General features: G+C 43.5%; 1 protein-coding gene across 10 annotated transcripts in view; it reads right to left on the bottom strand.

The window, feature by feature from the left end:
- Positions 1-13,609, bottom strand: part of TTLL5 (tubulin tyrosine ligase like 5) — a 234,578-nt gene that overhangs the window by 156,273 nt on the left and 64,696 nt on the right. For 9 of the 10 annotated variants that reach the window (XR_005659888.1, XR_005659889.1, XM_039911662.1 and 6 more), the window contains exons 13-16: positions 9,983-10,064; positions 8,298-8,359; positions 6,169-6,260; positions 3,880-3,921 (exon numbers count right to left, since the gene is read on the bottom strand). Coding sequence is in view for 8 of the 10 variants with exons in the window: in XM_039911662.1 (XP_039767596.1) it covers positions 3,880-3,921; positions 6,169-6,260; positions 8,298-8,359; positions 9,983-10,064 (278 nt within the window). In the remaining 2 variants the exon portion in view is untranslated. The remainder of the gene's footprint in view (positions 1-3,879; positions 3,922-6,168; positions 6,261-8,297; positions 8,360-9,982; positions 10,065-13,609) is intronic. The other variant, XM_039911663.1, reaches the window with a different exon arrangement.

Below are 13,609 nucleotides of genomic sequence, written 5' to 3'. Positions count from 1 at the left end.
TGGAGAAATAATGGGAAAAATCTGGAAAGATATAAAGGCTCCAGAGAGAAGATGGGTAGTACGGTGTGGTAGAGCAGTAACAAAACAAAAAGCCATGAATCCCAGAGGCATTATTTGACAGAGCTAAAAGGTAAAGTTCTTCCCTATCTGACTCTAGATACTTGGACATTTCATTATCCAGTAAATGCTGACAGACTAGAGAAGTTGAGAGGAAAGCAATACAAGTGAAAAAGAATCCTGATATAGGAAGATTCACAGAATCAAATGGGTAAAAGAAGGATGAAATAAGATGGCAGACTGTCATGGGTGGGGGGGGAAGGGGCGATGGGTGTCAAATACCATGGGGCTCCAACACCAGGAAGGCAGGGGAATGCTCCAAGGAATACAACTACGATCAATGGGATGAAAACAAAGACAGAAAAGTTAAAGCTGAACACCAAGAAAACATCTTTTAAGTAAGACACATGGAAGGCTGTGAAAATCTAATCATTACCTTATGAAACATTTAGAAGGTAAGTTTTTTAGGAAAAGAATTATTTTCTGAACATCCTGTCAACACTTAATAAATTTACATTTTGTATTAAAAGCCATTTAAAACTCTATAAACCAACCACTGAAAAACAAACTCCAGAAACCAAGTTGGACTGGTTCCCAGGTTATGGGAAATACAACCTAACAAGTCATTTTCATGTCTAGGGCTCATGGTAACTGTTGAGTTAAGATGGACATACAAATGAGGAACGTTAGTTCTAGGGTTTACAACTCCAGCCTCCAGTCTCTCCAGGCTATGTACTGGAAGATATCGATTACTTCACACTTTGGAGTCAGGGCTCATGAGTTCGAATCCCAGCTCTGCCACTTGTCGGCTGTGTGACTCTGGGCAAGTCACTTAACTTCTCTGTGCCTCAGTTCCCTCATCTGTAAAATGGGGATTAAGACTGTGAGCCCCACATGGGACAACCTGATTCCCCCGTGTCTACCCCAGCGCTTAGAACAGTGCTTGGCACATAGTAAGCGCTTAACAAATACCAACATTATTATTATTACTCTCAGCCTAAAGACATTGAACAGTAGGAGTTATTCTCACAGAAGCTGAGTGCATCAGAATCTGCTGATACCAACGGACCACCACAATCAGAATTAATACGCTTTGTTCCCCAAACCAAAGATTTATGAAAAGAGAATTTCAGAGTCAATCAATGGTATTTATTGAGCACTTACTGTGTTGAGAGAACTGTATTAAATGCTTGGGAGATCGCAATACAACTGAGTTGGTAAATACATTCCCTGCCCACAAAGAGCTTACAGTTTAGAGAGAGAGATAGGCATAAATATAAAGAAATTGTGGATATGCACATAAGTGCAGTAGGGCTGAGCTTGAGGAGAATATCAAATATTTAAAGGGTAAAGATTCGAGTGCATAAGCGACACAGGAGGCAGAGTCGGGGAATAGAGGGCTCTTGGAAGAGAACTGATTTTAGTATGGCTTCGAAGGTGAGTAGAGTGATGGTCTTTCATAAATGGAGGGGGTAGAAGTTCCAGATAGGAGGTTAAAGAATTAGCAGCAAGACAGAAGAGATCAAAGTACAGTGAGTAAGTTGGTGTAAGAGGCATGAAGTGAGTCGACTGGGTGGTAATAGGAAATCCGCGAGGTAAGGTAGGAGCGGGGCAAACCAACTGAGTACTTTAAAGCCAGTGGTAAGGAGTTTCTGTTTGATGCAGAGGTGGCTGAGTGACCACTGGAGATTCTTGAGGAGGGGAGGGAGAATTTTGAATTTTTAAAGAAAAATGACCCAGGCAGCAGAGTGAAGTTTGAACTGGAGTGAGAAGCCCCAGCTGTTATTATATAAGAACAGAGATGAGTACATTTTTGGCCACAGAATACGCACAACTGTGCGTGAACACAGGTTCACACTACACATTCTGGATAGAACACGCCAACAGAATGAGAGAACATTTTTCCAAACAAGCTCATCTGCCTGAATACAACGCAACAAGGAGTCACAAGAAATGATTACACACTGGTATGGGGTGTTGGCGATGGGGTGTGTTTTCCTTAACTCTGAGTTCTGGAAGAACACGAGCCCCCACAATACAGGAGAATCAGGTACGACACCCAGGGACTAGTTTAGAATTGCCCATTGTGTATGGACAGGGTGTACAAGATATGGGAGACAGTGGTAGCAGTAACAGTATTTCAGGGCTTATTGTGTACACAGCACTACACTAAGCACTGGGAAAGAATACAAAGGTGGGAATTAGGCAGTATAAGTGCAGGAACCAGTGGCCCTCAAATTCATTCATTCAATAGTATTTATTGAGCGCTTACTACGTGCAGAGCACTGTACTAAGCGCTTGGAATGAACAAGTCGGCAACAGATAGAGACAGTCCCTGCCGTTTGGCGGGCTTACGGTCTAATCGGGGGAGACGGACAGACGAGAACAATGGCAATAAACAGAGTCGAGGGGAAGAACATCTCGTAAAAACAATGGCAACTAAATAGAATCGAGGCGATGTACATTTCATTAACAAAATAAATAGGGTAATGAAAATATATACAGTTGAGCGGACGAGTACAGTGCTGAGGGGGTGGGAAGAGAGAGGGGGAGGAGCAGAGGGAAATGGGGGGAAAAGAGGGTTAAGCTGCGGAGAGGTGAAGGAGGGGGTGGTAGAGGGAGTAGAGGGAGAAGGGGAGCTCAGTCTGGGAAGGCCTCTTGGAGGAGGTGAGTTTTAAGTAGGGTTTTGAAGAGGGGAAGAGAATCAGTTTGGCGGAGGTGAGGAGGGAGGGCGTTCCAGGACCGCGGGAGGACGTGGCCCAGGGGTCGACAGCGGGATAGGCGAGACCGAGGGACGGTGAGGAGGTGGGCGGCAGAGGAGCGGAGCGTGCGGGGTGGGCGGTAGAAAGAGAGAAGGGAGGAGAGGTAGGAAGGGGCAAGGTGACGCAGAGCCTTGAAGCCTAGAGTGAGGAGTTTTTGTTTGGAGCGGAGGTTGATAGGCAACCACTGGAGGTGTTTAAGAAGGGGAGTGACATGCCCAGATGGTCACCAGGTTATTTTTGTGGGATTATCAACAAAATATTTAAAAGAATTTCACTCAAGAAGTTTTTTTTACACAATCTCCCCAGATATCTCAAAGCTCAAACCATTTATCATTATTAGGCTAACAATTTACAGTCCCCCGCATACCCATCCTTAATCTGCTTTAATATCTATCTCCTCCTGTAGGCTCTAAACTCCTGGTGGGCAGAGATAGCATCTTACAATTCTGTTGTACTTTCCCAGGTGCTACAGTAAGCACTCTATCATTATTACTACCACTGGTCGATTGATTAGACCAATTTTTGAGATGGATTAAACCGCAAAACATCATGTTTATGTTGTCCAATCTTGTCTGTGTATTAGGAAACAAAAACGGATTAATATTTATTATGAGACTGATCCCTTAATGACAGGTCTATGACTGAGGAAATGGGGAATTTGGCCAAAAAAGGAATCAAAGATAGTAATCTTCTTTTTCATTAAGGGAACACAAAATCTATAGACCTAGTCTTCTCTCTGCTGTGCTCTTCATTCCATATTTATCCCATATTGGTTGCCTCTAGGTCCTCGCTCACCCTGGCCTTTGAAAGTAAAAGATCAATTTAGCCAATGAAAGGAAAAGTGCATTTGTTATCTTTCCTAAAAGCTTTAGTCCTGTTTCTTATGTCCTTCTAACTTCTGTTGTTTATCTCCTCTAAGGTGAGTTTGCTATTAACTTTAAAGGCACATTAAGGATGAAGTGTTGGCACAAATTATCTACAACAGAAGAAAGCTGAATGGCTTTCCAATTTTGAAATGGCCATGAAGGCACAAAGAAGCCCCCAAAAGGCCAATACTTACCAGTCTGCTGTGTGTTGGTCGACACTGTGCAGTTACTGGACGCTACAACAGACAGACAAATGAAATAAAACCTTATGCTCTCCTGAAAACCCTAACTTTATCCATCCCCCATATTCCGGTTCTCAAACTTCTAGAATCTTGAAAATGACCTATCATCAAAAAGTGAGATTTAGAGCATGCATAAGACGAGCTGATGGTAGAGTTCTGAATTCTTCATTGCATATGGTCTTCCGTCTTGCCCACCACCCACTTCGGGATACTGAAAACATTCTTCAGGCTGTTTGATACTCAGATAAACCCAAGAAATCATGTCACATTGATCATTCTCCTAACATACTGAAATGCGATATGACCACTGGGCTAATGGTATATCTAACTTGGTCATATTCAAAACTCAATTCTTTAGTCACACATGTGCCTTGTAAGCTGAATGTGGAAGAGACGAACCATCACCTACTGGTCAGCAAAATAGAGAGCAGATACTCTAGGATGCTATTCTAGGATGCTCAGAGTTCAGCTAAGACAAACTGTCTAATTAGAGGAATCATATTCTCAGATGAAGCTTAGTATCAATTGCTTTAAAGAAGTATAACTCTCTGTGATAAGACAAAAAATTTAGATGACCCTGGTGTTGAACTGACACTGCAGGAAGGAGAGGAAGCAAAAATAACCAACGCAGGTGCTTCACACCTTATAAAGTAACGCCTCTATCAAACTCCCTATTTCTTGGTTTAATTTTTCATCTATTATGATGCCTCTGAGTCACAGTAGAAAACTGGTTTAACTACGATCCTTGGGAAAGAACACCCTACAGAGTAATCAGCCATATTAAGTCTCTGAAAGATTCAAGATACTTCAATCCTCAGGCTTTATGCCAACCTACAAGAATTTCTCAGGTTTGGGGGGGGACTTGTTGAAAAGACAGATTTTGCACCAGATGCATTTGCTTAGCAACAAAATTTTTTTTTAAATGAATCGAGCAAAGCAATCATTGGGCATCACTTATCCTCCCCTTTATGCCCTGTTATCACTCTGGTAAAAAAGAAAAAAATAATAGAGAGCTACACAGAGTGGGATGCAGGGAAACAGACTGTGGGCTGCTACAGTGCTATGGACCCTGAACACATTCAATAAACCTGGCTAAAAAAGCAAGGGGAAAACAAAGGAAACACATAAAGAAATAAAGGCAGGAAAGTCAAAAGAAGCACACAAACACACACGGAGAGGCATTCCCACAGAGATGTACAGTGACAGACCAAGATCAGAGTTAGACACAGAGAGATAGAGAAATATCTATCCTGAAAAAGTCATTTCCTCTTGATCCTAGAGAAACTCAGATAAAACAGAGTACATCCATGAGGGTCCTAAATTTGACTTTTCCTAATGATTTTTAGGCCAGAAACAGTGAGATGGATATTCAGAGAAAATCAAGCTTCCCTGCTTATTCTGCCCAGGCTGACCCTTATATGAAAAGGAAGAAAATGTTGTCCATATTTTACAGAGAAGCTTGGTGTACAGGGGAAAGAAATCAAGAAGTTTGTCAAAGGGAAGGGTGTCACCTTCCAGGATCTAGGAAACACCAGCTCAAATCCACAACTCCCAAATTTAAATAAGGAGCGAAGAATAATTTCAATGAATCTTTAAACTTGAGGCCCTAAATAGAAAAGAAACAAAAGAGCTGTAGGAATTTGAGTTTACATAATGTCTCTTCCTTCAAAACTTCAACAACTCTTCAAGTGGTCACACTTAAATTCACCCCATCTCCACGACGCAAATACTTGGTGGGAAACGGCACAACCAAGAGACGGTGGGAGTAGATTACAGGTTTTTGTACTGGCTTGGTATGAGCTACTACTTTCAAGATAAACTCTAGGTAGCAGATGCCAAATAAAGGCATCACGGTACACACTTCAAGACCAGGAGAGGGGAGAAATCCAAGAAGGGAGAAGAGGGGAGGCATTCATTACAAATCAAAGGACAGAAACAGTAGAGGGGATCCAAACTCTCGAATCAACAAGAGAACTTTCCAACTAAAGGCCAAGGCTGAAGATAACTGGCTGCCAAAAGCTTTGCCTGCATCCCAAGAGGCCCTCACAAGAACCTTCTTCTTCAGGTGGCCCTCCAGGCTAGTCTTAGTACAGGGATCGGCACACCATATGTACTCAACAAATACCAATGGTTGATTGATTTCTGCACCTCGCTTGAGCACTCATTTGGTTGTATTCCAGTTTGAACTGGCTTCTTCGTTTGAGAGCCTCCAGTGGGTTCCCAACTGCTTAATTTACTTACCTGAGGTTTCTGGAAGGGATTGCGCTTGGAAGCCTCATAGGTGGGATAAGCTGGCCGGCTTGAACGCTGGACAGGATCTTGGCACACAAATCCTTAGTGAGGAAACAGGGCAGCATTAGCACCTTCGATTTTCTGGGAAATCTGCAAGCCTCACTGCACACTCCCTTCTGAACTTCAAACTCAAAATCCCTGCCAGTACAATTATTTCTCTCCCCAACCCGCAGCATCAACCTGCTTGGGCTACACAGGTCTCAAATGCCAGTAACGCAGCTGAGGAGGAAGACCCAACAGGATTCTGTTCTAGCTTTCTCAGTGTTATTGGTTAACTGGTTCCCAGAGTTACTCTGATTGGGAATGAGGATTTCAATAGTCAGTGAACTTCAAAATAAAGACACAAATCTCTGAGTATATATTTGCTCTTGCCCACTCACACCGGAGAAATAAATGCTCTTTTCAGTGGCTTCCTGGATGACTGAAGAATAGTGTATCTTTCACTGGGGAAATTTGAACGAAATCCACAGGAGGGCCTTCTCAGTGTTACATAATCCAGTTTCCGATGCCTGAGGACATAACTTACTGGAAGTTTCCAAAATTGGCTTTGTGCTTCTAGAAACTGGGTTTTAGTTGGTGTCTAGGTATCTACCCATAGAGTCTCTCACCCAACCAAAATGGGTTAACTAGAGTTTAAAGCACGCACTCTTGAACTAATGTTATTTGAACCTCCTTAAATAAAGATGAGTTCACTCTACAGTTTGTCCACTCTATTCCCCTTTTCCTTTCATTCATAACTGGTATTATTTTGCCTAGGAGCTCCATAAATGACCATTGATTGACTGATGGATTCCCTTTGTAAATAGGGATTTCTTCAAGAGCCACAGTTAGGGCTTCTTTAACTGAATTTATTTAATGAAGAAGGATGGCTATTAAGACCATATAGCTCACTCAATCATCTAGCCCCCTCCTGCCTCACTTCACTACTCTCCTACCACAACCCAGCCCACTTTGCTCCTCCAATGCCAACCTTCTCACTCCGCCTCCGACCCCTCATCCATGTCCAGCCTCTGGCCTGGAACGGTCTCCCTCCATAAATCTGACAATGACTATTCCCTCCTTCAAAATCTTATTGAAGGCACATCTCCAAGAGGGCTTCCCTGACAAAGCCCTCCTTTCCTTTCCTCTCACTCCCTTCTGCGTCACCCTGACTTGCTCCCTTTATTCATCCCTTCTCCCAGCCTCACAGCATTTATGAACATATCTGTAATTTATTTATTTATTTATATTAATGTCTGTCTCCCTCTCTAGACTGTAATTCATTGTGGGTGAGGGGTGTGTGTTGGCTTATTGTCATAGTGTACTCTCCAAAGTGCACACAGTAAGCACTCAATAAATACAATTGAATGACTGACAATGAGTGAATGAATGAAAGGTCTGTTGGAATAACAATATAGGCTCTCTCTTCCTCATGACAAGATTTCTCCATTATGCCTGTTCCTCTCAGCATGGAGGCTAACTACCTTTTCTAGCTGTTGACTACCTTTACTTATCATGAGTTTGAACATGGTGTAGGTGGGCAGTTAATGTATCTGTTTATTGCTATATTGTACTCTCCCAGGCGCTTAATCCAGTGCTCTGCACACAGTAAGCGCTCAATAAATACGACTGACTGAATCGTAGTTTTAATTTTAATTTCAGGTGAGGCTAGAAAAGGGAAGACACAATTATAGAACTCCCACATCTCTGCCAAAATACTCCCTAGGTTTCATGCTTCCAACATAGCTCAGAATCCTTCAACTACCTTTTTTTAATGCTCTTTGCTAAACATTTACTATGTCCCAGGCACCGTGCTAAATGATGGGGTAGGTACAAGCTAATCAAGTTGGACACAAAAGTTAAAAGTCTGGCCCAAGGTCACACAAGAGACAGATGGCGAAGCTGGGATTTGAACTCAGGTCCTTCTGAATCCCAGGCCCGTGCTTTGTCCACTTCGCCAGATTATTTCCATAAAAGATGGCAATAACCTAAATGAAACAGGCAATGTAGACTAGATAGATTCGTGGAAGTAGTCAATGACTTGAGAATATGGAGATTTTGTGGCTAACGTTAACTTCAATTCAGAGGAAATTACTCACCTACAACAGTGAACATATCTGAAATCATACTGGCTTTAACCTTTAGGTCCAGAGGTGAATCACTAGGGGAGAGGAACAAGGGGAGGGAAAAAAAAAAAGAAAAGAGAGGGAGATAGTCATGATTTTACAGCTCGTTGTGGGTGGGAAATACATCTGTTATAGTGTATTCTCCCAAGCGCTTATTACAGTGTATATGACTAACTGATTTACGCTTAAAAGGACCAACTGCTTCCATAATGAATCAATGGTATTTATTGAGTGGTTAATGTGCGCTGAGGACTGCAGTGTTTGGAAAAGGACAATCCAATCCCCGCCCACAAGAAGCTTACAGTCTAAGGGGGATACAGACAAGAAAGTAGATTAAGGATAGGAGAAATAGTAGAGCACAAGAACACTCACAAATGCATCGTGGGAGCGTGAGCTCGTGTGGGCAGCGAATGTGTCCCCTAACTCGGTAATACTGTATTCTCCCAAGCGCTTACCATAGTGCTCTGCACAGATTAAGTGCTCAATAAATATGACTGATTGGGGGACTCTCACAGTACCTAAGGGGTACAGAGCCAAATTCATCCTCGACAAAATGGGGAGGAGGAATGGGGGAAATGAGGGCTGACTCTGGGAAAGTCTCTAGGAGGAGATAGGACTTTAGGAAAGATTTGAAGGTGGGGAGAGTGATGGACTGTTGGACATGAAGAGGGAGGGAGTTCCAGGGAGTTGCAGGAGAAGGGCCTTATGGGGTTCGGTGACGAAAAAAGATGAGATCATAGATATTCTCAGCAGGTTCCCCCGAAATTTAGTGTTATCAGGAAAATAAAGATTAATGAAGAGTGGCATACAAAATGCAGCATAATGCCTGGAAAATGAAGGGTTAGTGTAGGGGGTATGAAAAAAGAAGTCACGGCAAATATACTAAAGAAAAGGATTCAGAATCAAGAGACTTCTCTAAAAGAGAGCTTAGGCTTTGAGATTTCCATGCCCTAAACACTTCTTCCCATAAGAAAGCATCAAACCCTGGGTGGTCTTCAGGAAAATGATCCCAACTTCCCTTCAGTCATTCAAGAAATCTCCCAACTAAGGAAGCTCTGGTTCCAGCTGGAGCTCTGAGCAGAAATTTACGTTTCTGGTTTTTGTCTATAAAATGCATTAAGAGGAAAGCAATGAAGTACTTTCCAAATGAACTGAAGCTGCTTGAAATGAGGGGGCCGTCTTCCGAACTGGCACCATAGGGACTGCAATCCAGTAGCTCTATAGCCTTCGGATGGTCTGAGGAAATAATATAATCAGAATACTGGCCCTGGCAAATGATCAGAAAGAACCACCACACGCCTGCCTTTTAACCTCAGCTGAGCCTTCAGAACTACACAATTGGGAGCACCTCAAAGAAGAAAAAAACCCAGCTCTTTCTAAACATCTGGAAAACAAAGGAAATAGCACTTTGAGGTTTCTACTCAGTTATACTCTCCCACACAGTTGGTACAGTGCTCTGCACACAGTAAGTGCTTAATAAACACCACTGGTGATGATATATTCCCAATTCCACACTCTCCCATGCGTGCAAGTTCCACCCATCAGGAAATCTGCCAGAGTAACAACCAACAGAAAAACTGAGGCTCATCTTTCTTGGATCAAGTGAGAGGATAGATAGGTTTTTGGCAATCCCTGGTTCGGAGACGAAATTCACTTACCAGGCCAACGAAGGAGACAGATTTACCTCCAGCAACCAAGGTTTCAGAGTCGCATCGATGAGGACGTCAAAGCCATAGAGCTCTAGAAACACAAAGCAATACACATCACTTTCTATTTTGCCAACTACCATCAGGCCCAAGTCTGCCCTGCTGTGTCAGGGAGGATGTCCAGACTACATATATTTAAGCATGGGTGATGTGTGGAACAGGGGAAGGGAGAGAACCTAAGTGCCCCTGGACACATCATAAGCACATGACACAGAGCACAGTCTAAAGAAACCAAGGGCTGGGCCATGGGTGACAGGCAAGGGTGGGATGGTACACAAGCACCACCAGTGATTAGGCAAGGGTGGGATGGTACACAAGCACCACCAGTGATTCTGCCAAAAGTGAAGTGACTAATGCTTTCCTCTATCGTGCCACCCATCAATATGGTTGAACCACCCTAGTGAGGGAGAAAAGTGGGCAGGAAGACAAGCAGCTGCTCCACAGGGAATGATTCTCTCTGGCTGAAGCAGGTACACCACCCTTCAAACAGAATAAGAAAAGAGACTCAAGGAGGTGTTTCTCCTTCCATGGCTCCTAAAATGCTTTGCTGTGTCTTTGGAACCTCAGAAGGCCAAATTTTCCAGATATGAATAGCTTAAATCCGGCAGGAATCTAGCCTTGGCAAGGAAGGTTAAAATTGCCTTAGGCTACCCAACAATCAATCAGTAACTGTGTCCCTGCCCTCAAGGGGATTACATTACAGTGGGAAGACAGACACAAAAACAATTTAGATAAGTAGGAAGAGAAAAAGCAGAAGCTTCTTACTTTAGGCTTCAAGGCACTCCGGCGTTTTTTTCATCACACATATTGGCTCCCCTCACTAACAACTGTAGCTCCTACTCTTCAACCCTCTCAAATACATCTTTGCCATACCATGCTTGAATGCCCAGCCTTTAGGGGCTCACTCACATTCTTCCCCGAGCCTATAGCTCCCTCCCATCTCACCTCTGTCAGATCTCAGTTCCCTTCATCTTCATCTCTTTCCAGAAGCATCATGGCCCAGTAGAAAGACCTTAAGGTCTAGGTGTCAGGAATAATGATAGTTATCCTAATTGTGGCATCTGTTCAGCAGTTACTACATGACAAGCACCATACTAAGAGTTGGGGTAAATACAAGATAATCATATTGGACACACTCCTTGTCCTCTATAGGACTCACAGTCTTCAAAGCTGGAGTGAGAACAGGTACTGACTCCCCATTTTACAGGAGAGGAGACTTGGATTCCAGCTCTGCCATTAACCTGGAGCGTGACTTGGGGAAGCAACTTAATTTCTCTGTGCCTCAGCTTCATCTTTAAATGGGTATTAAATGTGTATTCTCCATTCCCTCTTAGACTGTGAGCCCCAAGTGGGACAGGGACTCTGTCAGATCTGAGTATGTTATATCTGCCCCTGCACGTGATACAATGCTTGGCACATAGGAATTTAACAAAAAATGTGGTGTAAACTTCTCTATGGCTGCATGACCTGGATTTCTCATTGGGGCCACAACCAGCTACTTAAGCAATTTCACCGGTGTCATTTACGGGCTGAACTCAATATCATAAGGCAAGCAAGCATTGCAATAATGAGGTTCTGGAAGGAGGTTTTGAGTCTCTTAGCACTAAGGCTATGCTCACCTCAACACAGTTTCACTGGGTGGGACACCTGAGAATAAACGACAACGGGAAAGCAGCACTGGCTGAGTTGAAATTGGAAAACGGAGAGCAGGGAGGACAAAGGAAACTAAGGAGGTGGCAAGGCAAAGCCTCAGAAAGTGCTGCATCCCAACGGATAAGTGAGCGTCAACTGCCAATGACAAACCATCATGGTAAACTACTAGAAAGGAGCTCTTTTTGAGGAAAAGCTATGAAAGGAATGAGAGTGTGTTAAAACAATGTGCCTGTTATATTGTACTCTCCCAGGTGCTTACTTCAGTACATTCAGTAAGAAGCGCTCAATAAATATGACTGACTGAAAGTCAAGGAGGTAAAAATGAAAATGGCACCAGGCATTGCAAACATAAAATGTAACAACACACCCAGAAGCAGCCTTTTTTGGTGTCCACTGTTACTGGGATTGAGGGCCCCACACTGGCCTTTTCAACCACACACATATTCACAGTTGAATTTCACCACCAGTGGTGTCCTCTTCAGATACAAATAACCAGACATCTTTCAGTGTTTAGCACTCAGGGAGTGCTCAATAAACACCACTGTTTCAACAATTGAGCAGTATAGCTCAGTGGAAAGAGCATGGGCTTGGGAGTCAGAGGTCATGGGTTCTAATCCCAGCTCCACCACTTGTCAGTTGTGTGACTTTGGACAAGTCACTTCACTTCTCTATGCCTCAGTTACCTCATCTGTAAAATGGGGATTAAGACTGTGATCCCCATGTGGGACAACCTGATCACCTTGTATTCCCTCCAGTGCTTAGAACAGTGCTTCGCACATAGTGAGCGCTTAACAAATGCCATTATTATTACTATTATTAAGAAAGCAAGCTACTAAATGAATTTCTTCTATAGGCTGTTTTTCAGCTCCCTTTCTGCTCTGGCAAGCTGGGCCCCAAAGTTTTCAAAGTTCAAAATGCCTTCATTTCTTCACCCAATCACAAGATTTCAATTTCCTTCTGGAGGCAGGAGACTGTCCTGGTCTAACACCGGCAGAAAAGCAGAGTTGAGGACCAAGCCAGTAGCAACAGCTACAGCCCATCTTGCACCACTAATGTTATTAAAGGAGCAGAAGTAAGGAGAACTGGAGATCAAGTTTCCCTTACTCCTGGCGCCTTTGTATGCTCCCCTCCCCCCTGCTGTTGCCAAGAGCAGAGTAAGAACCACAAGCAGTTTCTTTCTCCACGTCTGCATGGATTTATTTAGCAAGTTAGGCTCACTACCTGGCCTCAGTTGGCTGAGATCACTTTTAATAACCCCTTCTCTGACAAAACCACTTCAGAACTCAGACTTCCTCTGGGTTAACTACCAGGGGCCAAAGCATAGCTTTCTTTTAAATGCACGGTGCTCTACATCTGCCCACACTGCACTCTGAATAAACTGATGTCCAGACCCTCGGGTGGACTCTGGATGCTGAAATCCAGTGAACTGTAGGAATGCTAAGTCTTCCACCTTCGAGGGCTTTAGAGCAACTGTGGGTGTTCAAAATAACAAAATATTATTGTTAAGCGCTTACTATGTGGCTGGCACTGTACTAAGTGCTGGGGTGGACAGATACAAGGTTGGACATGGCGGTCCCTGACCCACATTGGGCTCACCATCTTAATCCCCATTTTACAGATGAGGCTACTGAGGCACAAGCAGACATGTGGCAGAGCTGGGATTAAACCTAGGTCTTTCTGACTCCTGGGCCTGTGCTCTATCCACTAGGTCATGCTGCTTCTCGTGTGTGTGCGTGTGTGTGTGTGTGAGAGGGAGAGTGAGCAAGCGAGCGAAAGAGTGCTGTGATAGATTTTGTTATGACAGTGGTATTTATTAAGTGCTTCCTGGGTGCCTTACAGTAGATACAAGACAATTAGATGAGACACAATCCATTACCCACATGGGGCTCACAGTCTAGGAGTGGGGAGAAGAGGTATCACCAGATT

Source organism: Ornithorhynchus anatinus, chromosome 1 (genome assembly GCF_004115215.2).
Source record: "Ornithorhynchus anatinus isolate Pmale09 chromosome 1, mOrnAna1.pri.v4, whole genome shotgun sequence".
In the NCBI taxonomy this organism is placed as follows: Eukaryota; Metazoa; Chordata; class Mammalia; order Monotremata; family Ornithorhynchidae; genus Ornithorhynchus; species Ornithorhynchus anatinus.
The sequence above is the reverse complement of the archived record's forward strand: the minus strand, read 5'-3'. Positions and strand labels throughout refer to the sequence as shown.